Source organism: Glandiceps talaboti, chromosome 11, assembly GCF_964340395.1.
Source record: "Glandiceps talaboti chromosome 11, keGlaTala1.1, whole genome shotgun sequence".
NCBI lineage: Eukaryota > Metazoa > Hemichordata > Enteropneusta > Spengelidae > Glandiceps > Glandiceps talaboti.
In genome coordinates, this window is record NC_135559.1 from 3,730,001 (window position 1) to 3,739,120 (window position 9,120).

The window sequence follows — 9,120 nt, forward strand, 5'->3', positions numbered from 1 at the left end:
TGTCGTGCATTATAAATTAATATGTTTTCGTTCATATCAAGTGGCCTGTAACACTGACAGTATTTGTATTTCATCTGAAAGCCATTATTAATTAATAGTGACACAATATACAAACTTAGTTTATAAACCGCTTGGGTTGGCTGAAAACATAAACAACATCAATTAAAGTATATGATGGCGTAACAGGTGGCATAACAAGGGACTCCTCATCATTTTAGCATAGGTGTTGTAATAAATGATACCATCGAGTAACGGGTGGTTACATTTGCCCCAGTAATTAAAAAATTAAACAAGTACATTTTAATTTGCAGTGGTAATCAATCAATATAAAAAGTTTGTTAGAAAATAAAGTTATTCTGTTTGTTCCAAAGTTCATTGAAATAGGAAGTATACCTTCAAACACAAACACAACATATAGTGTAACGAACTACAGGCTGTATTAACTAAACACCTGAATGTCTTATTTATTTATTTATTTATTTATTTATTTTTGTCGCCCTCTCCTTTTTCAGGTCGATGCCCTACGTATATGAAAGTGAGCTTTCCTACAGAGGTGTTACATTGTGGCACTTTCCTCTAGCAAAATATGCATATGCAAATGGCACCGAGTATCCACCCAATCAAGGCTTTTGTAAGCCAAAATGTGTTCCATCCGGGTTACTAAATGTCGGAGCCTGTCGGTCAGGTAGGATTCATACATTTGGTTTCCTTGCATTCAGAGTTATGTATGACATGTTTTGAAAAAACAGGCCACGGGTAGACAAATAAACCATGTCTTTCCACAATATCGCGACACGTTTTCTTTAGCATTCTCTTATTTATACAAAAAGTAAACATTTCAATATAAGCCTTATTGAGAAATTTTCAATTCACCCATTTCTTGGAGGGGAAAAATCATTGAAATATTTAAAAACAGTGTACATATATGCAATGTATCGTACTCTACAATGTGCGTCTCAAGGGAACCATCATTACAAACTAAACATTTGCAGAATTTTCCATTAGGTAAATATTGAATTGAACCTACAAGTAATCCCATCATGCTATCGTTTGCGTACGATTTTCTTCACATGAATCTTTCTCGTTATCATGATGATAACTAATACCACAACTCCCATATTTTCCAGGTCATAGGCTGCAATATTTCGTTAATTTTGTCCTTTATTGCTTTATTTCAGTTTGCGTATTTATCATTTTGCTCTCTTATTTATTGTTTGTCCCTGTTTGTGATTGATTTATGCGATGTGATACCACAGGTGCACCAATGCAAGTATCCAATCCACACTTCTATGATGGCGATCCTATGCTAGCCGAGGCTATTGGTGGTTTAAAACCTAGTCGAGAATTACACGAAAACTATATGGATGTTGAACCAGTAAGTAATATACAGTGCAGCATTAATATGTTTTATTTGTTTCCGTTATTCGGAGAAGGGATTAAGTATTTGTTAAACGCAACGAATCCGGTGCTATATATGAACGAATTGAAGTTCATTTGTGATTTATAAGGGACAGCTTTAATTTTGTCGATGTATCTACTTTTATATTGTCTTTGAAAAGTCAGTTGTTCTACCAACTTGCAAGCTGTCATATAATTCAAATCCGTCTGTGTGTTCAATAGTGTGCAATACCTTTGGCTTTCTTTCTCGGTGTATGTATTGGATTATATTATACCAGTATATTGATGGCGCAAATCGAGAGATCTGATTGGTCTAGACATCGAACTGGCGCGTCTAAAATGAGCGATAATGCACAGTTGGCACGCGTCCAAATTTTGATGTTGACTGTTTGTCTACGAATGTTCTGGTCCAACTTTGTATTGTTAGCTCCACAAATACTTGCAAATAATGATATGGCATGATGACAGTGACAGGGTAAAACTCAGTATGTTTACTTGTCATTGAATATCTGTGTTTGTCATTGAATATCTTCTTGTCATTGAATATCTGTGTTTGTCATTGAATATCTTCTTGTCATTGAATATCTGTGTTTGTCATCGAATATCTTCTTGTCATTGAATATCTGTGTTTGTCATTGAATATCTTCTTGTCATTTGAATATCTTTAGTATTTGTTCACTAACTTCATTTATCATGAACATTCGTGCACATTGCCGATTAAATAATATCTTTACATGTAATTGAATATCTGTGTTTGTCATTGCCAGGATATCTGTTTGTCATGGAATATCTTTATGTTTGGTCGTATAACTTTATCTATCATGAATATTCGCGCTCATTACTAAATAAGTTTTCTGGTCATCGCACATGACTGGCTTTACGTGTAATTGAGTACAATGTGCTTGTCATTGAATATACGTATTTGTCTATAGACAATGGAGAAGAAAAACACTGTCTATGGTTTGTCATTAATAGCTATCCTTGTCACTGAATATACGTGTTTGTCTATAGACAGTGGGGACGTTTGTCATTAATATCTATTCTTATCATTGAATATACGTGTTTGTCTATAGACAGTGGGGAAGTTTTTCATTAATATCTATTCTTGTCATTGAATATACGTGTTTGCCTATAGACAGTGGAGAAGAAACACTGTCTATGGTTTGTCATTAATAGCTATCATTGTCACTGAATATACGTGTTTGTCTATAGACAGTGGGGACGTTTGTCATTAATATCTATTCTTGTCATTGAATATACGTGTTTGTCTGTAGACAGTGGGGACGTTTGTCATTAATATCTATTCTTGTCATTGAATATACGTGTTTGTCTATAGACAGTGGGGACGTTTGTCATTAATATCTATTCTTGGCATTGACTATTTTTCAGCTAATGGGTATGCCATGGCGTTTTGCAGAACGATTACAGTTAAATATCTTTGCCGAAAAGGTGGACAATATCAAGTGAGTTACGTAGTGTTATAGTAGTTGCTATGGTTACCCTCATTACTCTCATTAGTACTCTCAATTTTGTAACCAAGAGTTTCATATGCCCAATCGTTGCTTTTAAATATGCATACTAGTCCGATGTATTCGGATTTGCAGAGGATATGTATGCATGCAATATCCAAGAGGTAATAGGGGTGTAATAGGGGTACGTACCATCTTTAAGTTGATGTGTGCCACCACCGGTAGTCGAGGCAAAGCACTGGATGACTATCTCTAAATTTGCGGAAAGGGAGATTAGACAGCGCCCACAACGGCTGATCTGTCAGTCTAACTTGGAACCAATTTTTTTTGTTTTAATTATCTAAAAAAGCTAATTTCAAAAGAATAATGAGTTCAAATGGTGAATTAACAGCTTTGGAAGTTTGGAAATTTATCTAATTCATTATTATCTTATATATATATATATATATATATATATATATTCAATAATGTAGTTTAGTGTTATATATATTTATAATTATCTATTATATTCAATACATGTATCTGCAGCCTTGGGGAGATTGGGACCCCTGTACGTGTCACGTGTTCGTCTATGGTAGAGTTCAAAGATCGCAGATATGTCCTCTAAACAACAAACGCGTTGTCTTAAAGAAAAGTGTCTTCTTACTCATAGGGGCACGTGTAGTGCACGTGTTTTCTTAGATTGTTTTCCTTGTCTCCAGGCTAAATATGTCCTGTTTTGATTTGAATAGATGTCCCTACCTGTTAGTACAGGGTGTATATTGATACATTTGTAGTAGCAGGATTCGTGTGAAACAACAATCTAAGTAATAATACGGGTCTCTGTGAGTGAGTATCAGTTTCAGTCTGCATGCCGATTGGTATGCAGTTACAGATTGGTTAGAACATAGATGCATTAGCAATGATGTCGATGCGTGTGAGCCAACGTTTATGATAATAGCATGGAATAGTAATGGTGGGTTCTCTTTCCCACGTGCCGTTATTATCATGTATTACGTAAGAGAAAATTCAAAAGTACTGTAGGTCACGATCGGTAGGTCGATCAGGCCCTGAATGGCAGAACGGCTCAACTCAACAGGGAGCATAGGATTAAATTAAAGCCTTCACATTGCAACCTACATCCTACCAGGTCCCCAATTATACAGCTGGGTTATCTGAGTTTATCAGCTTTGCATTAATTAGTAGCTTGCTAGAACAAACTCACTATTTGCCCAAATTAACGCATTATGCCGTGAGTGTAAACATCTACCGATCCGACTAATGGTAATACACATCCGTGTATTACTAATTACTAATTAGCTAATAATTAATGCAAAGCTGATAAACTCAGATAAGACATTGATATCAGGTAGGAAATAGAAAACAACAGTGAGAGGAAACAGTATTTAAAACTTTATTTGAAATATACAGAAAATAATATTAGAAATCCGGAAAATCGCGAGTGCAAAATTGATTATCTGTCCTTTACCCTGTGCTCTGAGGCGACATAAAATAGTAAATTTAATAAGCTGGATTTGGGACTCCATTCACACTGAATTTTTGTACCTGGCACAGACCACATACCAAAGTCATCCAATATTTGCATAACCTTAAGTACCAATCATTTAGCAGCAACTGTCAGACTCATGACTATCGTCCCTAATCTTTTTATGTATGCCGCTTGGTTACGAGTCTGGCAGTGAGACTGCCCACCCTGGATGTCTCCGTATCTAGCTAGAAAACACTCCACACCACCATAGACCCTACACCTACCCTGGTGTAGGGTCTATGACACCACAGACTAGAAGACAAGTACACTCTAGACCCCATTGTACCTGTTAATCTAAATTTAACCAGATTATGAGACAACAATAACTGTTCATATTTATTTATTTGTGTTTGATAAGATTAGCGTGCACTGTTCAAGGTTCTTTGTTAATAGTGATAAAAATAGACTACATCATGTTGTTCAACCCGGCTGTGATAGCGTGATAGGAATGTCGTATCTACAGAGTAATGTGTTGCTGGCGTGTTCGATTAATGTTCAGTGTTGGTTGGTTGTCAGTTAGTCTTGCTGCTAGACGTTCGGGCTTTCTTTTGATGCTATAACTATAAGCGAACGAAGTTCGCATGTGATGATGTGAGGGGCTTGATCTTCGATAGCGTTGTTCGGCTGTGTGTCGTATTTTATCGGAAGAACACCCGAGGGCTAGCTGATAGACTAGTTGTCAGTCAGAGATTAAAGGGCATTCACCAATTCGTTTTAGTTATGGATGTGAAAACGTTATACCACAGACAAAGATATTTTCTGTGTCTATGGTTTATATAGACACAGTGTTGAAATATTGCAAGATGAACCCTTATATATTGAGACTACTTGGATAGATATGGTCATTTAGGTATTGTGCATTTTTGTGATTGTTGAATAAACCTGAATTTCACAACAATGTACGAATTCTTTAAAATGAATAAATCTCTTGAACTGTGAAAATAAAATATGCGAAAGAGGATAAATCTAAAACTATATTCGACATTTCGATTTTTCAAATATTTATTTTTAATTTATTAAGTGTAAGCTTATTTTGTTATTTATTATTCACAGACAAACCGGGGATATCAGAAGTTTATTTTTTCCAGTACTGTGGTTCGAACAGGCAAGTCAGAAATTATTACAGACCGTCTTCAATTTGTTGATTCTTGTGTCACGTACAGGTGATGCTTTGTGCTATTACCGAGTGGCGTATAAAGAAGTGAGACCGTGGTACGTGGCCCCAGTATGCCGGTTTCAGCGATAGGCTAACTAGTATGCAACCTGAAGTAAGAATTTAACGTCAGTCGTAGCATGGTTGCGTAGAGCCATCAGAGTGAAAAATAAAGGCCTGGCTTTGTAGCGAGTGTATTTGTGTGAGTTTACAAAATGCAAAGTAGTTTAGTAAAATTCAAGATGTTTTATAGATAATAGTGAATTCTGTCATGACTTAAATCTGCGAAATTCACCGGCTAACAAATAATTATGTTTCATTTGTAGAGCGTTTTGGTGACAGACGATATTGTGGCCCTGTACAAACATGGATTCACTATCCCTGGTATAGTGTGTGGTATCATGCAATATGTCTTCTACGGAGTTGGTGTTATACTAATCGTTGCAGTTGTTGTCATAGTAATAAGACGGCATCGACGTAAACTAAATGTAAGATAAATTCACTCTATGTAGCAATGCTTTACGCTCTCGTTTCTTTGCAGTAAAATGAAGATCTTTTGGCAAGCCAATGAATGTTACCCGTTGACGCGACTGAGGGGGCGCTGTAGAAGGCTAGTGGCATACGACGATGCCCTTCGCATATTCTTTTCTTTTTTAGAAATCTTAGCATAAATAAATAGATACAGCATGGATATCCTACCTTCCAGCAGAACTCAATATGTTTGTAACGGGAGTTATATTTAGGTCTTGATCCGGGGGGGGGGGGGGGGGAGAGACAGCATTCAATTTAGAATATTCGTAAGCATGTACGGCCTGACATATATTTTATCACTACTCTCGGAATCATGACACATTATACCCAGACTCTCCGCCACCAGCAGAGATGAAATGAGCCATCAGCGGTGAGGCTGGGTCAACCGAGACGAGGCGTTATTTTACCAACTAACGAGCTAGGAGACTGGTGTTAATGCCATCGAACGCTTGTGTCGATATTGATAGTATTACTAAGACCAATTACGTTATTTGAAGTAATTTCTCAATACCCCATAAAGCAATTTATAGACTCAGGTCGCGTCATTTTAAGAGACACAGTATGTTTTTGAGCATTGAATTCCATGTATAACGATTAACACATCTTGTCAATGCATTCCTCTGCAGTCTGTTTCACGCTGCAAACGTAACTATGACGACATCGTAGAGTAGCCATCGTGGATATTCCATATGACTGAAAGTTACATGTATTTGATAATAAAATATGCCACATCTCTGTCCTCTTTTCCAGACGTTACTGGATCCAAGCATTCAGACGAATGGTATAGATTCCGAGAAGAAACCCCTCTTAAGCTAATTTTTAAGACATTCCAAAACAAGGCCTTGCGAGGAGACAGGGTGAAGTAATTACCTAATAAGGGAGGTTTTGAGATGATTTCAGTCGGTGAAATGTTGGCTGATATGGCGGGACGACACGTCATATCTTGCAGACTACAATTGCAAATAACGTACAGATTGTTCTATTGATAAGAAATGTATAGATCTGGCACATACTGTCATCTCGTCACTCTTCTAGAAGTCAAGTTCATCTAAGTTGTCATTTTATCGACTACAAGTAATTGCCCATTTCAAATAGTAGAAGTTCACTTCACAGATGGAGACTCAATATTTACAGTACCATGAGAATGGTATTTGTTTTGACAATTGAAGTTGTAGAAATGACTCTTGTGCGTATGAGTATAAAAACAAAGTTTTTAAAAGAAGTTTTCTCCGAATTATAAGCATATTTCAGAAGTATTATGTCTTTTAAGAAAAACATTTTTTTTTTAATTTGGTAAACTTTAGTGACGTCATTGTATTTCATTCATGAGTACTAGTATATATATTTTATATACACAGTGTATGACACTCTCATTTCATCATTTTGATTACACTGGCACCAGTTTCTTAGGAGATTTTTTCTCCATATTTAGCTCCCAATAAGCACCGTGCGCATGTGTGTATGTGTGTGTGTGTGTGTGTGTGTGTGTGTGTGTGTGTGTGTGTGTGTGTGTGTGTCTGTCAGCCTGTGTTCTAGTGGACCTGGCATACTAACAGCAGATATAGAATACAATTTCTGTCTTGTGTATGTGTCTACTTTATTCATTTATAATGACAATTTACATTTTCAAATAACAATATTTTACAATAAAGTACATTCTCCTTTTTCCTAGAAATGAGAAAGGGTCTAAAATACAATCTGCTTCGGCCATGGACACGTGTTGTTATTGGCAATAAAAAAAAGAAACTAGTACCATTTGTAACTCTCGTAATATGTGATTGTCGTTTTCACTCTGGAAGAGTCAATCTCACGGTGTTGCCCTTTAAAAATGATATTGATGATGTATACAGCCATCTACGGCCAACCATATATTTACTTTGTTTTTCTGAGGCAGGAGGAGTAACGTTCATTTCCGACCATAAATATAACACTCACAGGCAATAATAATATTCTTTGTATTATTTTGGAAGATATTTTATGTGTGTAGTCAACATCAATCAATCTTATCCTCAGCTTTTCGGATGTGAAAGAAATTTGGAAAGTTTAATAAAAGAAACGGATTTTCCGTTATTATTTCAAGGTATCATAGTTTTTCTATATTTATCTTTAATTTAATTTTCAAAAATCACCCGAGTTTCATGGTTCTCTATTAAAGAACTTCTAAATATGATTTAATTGGGCCATGGACACGTGTTACTATTTCTAATACAAAGAAACTGACATTTTAAACTGCAAACAGTCGCAATTTCGTTGTTTTTTTAATTTGTGAAATGGTGTATACTGCCATCTACAGGTGACCTTATGTTGATGTTCGTCCTTCTATAGGGTGGGTGTTATATAACTTTAGAGCCAATTATATATTGCTACCAATTTACCTTTTTGCACACAAATTTTTTTTTTTTTTTTGGGTGGGTTGGGTTATCGGAACCTACTCATTGAACATTTGAGAAGTTATGATTTAACTTAATTTTTAATACCCCAATTGGGGGGGGGGGGGGAGGGGGGCTAGTACATTGTGTTCTTTCTTTCTGTTGTGACAAGTATAAAGTTTGTCTCAGATTCAGATTTACATTGGAGAACAATTATAATGAGGTCAGTCTCGTATTTGAAAAATCATGATAACACCAGAAGTAAAGCAATAAATTAAACTTGTAATTGAACAAAGAGAGAGATGTTATACACATCATGTGACATCCATAGGAACCAAACATAGAGGCACAAACAACTTCTTGTCTGACATAGAGGGCAGAATCAAGATCATCACAACATTTACTGCAAATGTTTTAAATCACTGGAACCATTGAGATGAAAGGTAGTATAGATCTGTAAGGGATGCCATGATGGGGCGCCCTCACACATCGATGAGAGAGAGGAGGCCCAGGGCAACATGACATATCTTACCGTCGAGATGAAAGGTTGAATGTTACATCACTCCTTCACATACACAAGAATCGACACAAAGGCATTTTATTTCTATAACAAACATTTTGTTCATATATTTTCTAGGATTGACATTTTCTATGCCAACTTACTGAGGTGTA

The 9,120-nt window shown here is 36.2% G+C and overlaps 1 protein-coding gene across 2 annotated transcripts in view; it reads left to right on the forward strand.

Annotated features, from left to right (window-relative positions):
• The window catches only part of LOC144442441 (scavenger receptor class B member 1-like), a 22,735-nt gene extending 15,215 nt beyond the window's left edge, over positions 1–7,520 (forward strand). For both annotated transcript variants that reach the window (XM_078131795.1, XM_078131796.1), the window contains 6 exons: positions 513–685; positions 1,257–1,375; positions 2,788–2,861; positions 5,449–5,500; positions 5,875–6,036; positions 6,830–7,520. In XM_078131795.1, the coding sequence (XP_077987921.1) occupies positions 513–685; positions 1,257–1,375; positions 2,788–2,861; positions 5,449–5,500; positions 5,875–6,036; positions 6,830–6,895 (646 nt within the window). In that variant the 3' untranslated portion in view covers positions 6,896–7,520. The remainder of the gene's footprint in view (positions 1–512; positions 686–1,256; positions 1,376–2,787; positions 2,862–5,448; positions 5,501–5,874; positions 6,037–6,829) is intronic.
• The last annotated feature ends 1,600 nt before the right edge of the window (positions 7,521–9,120 follow it).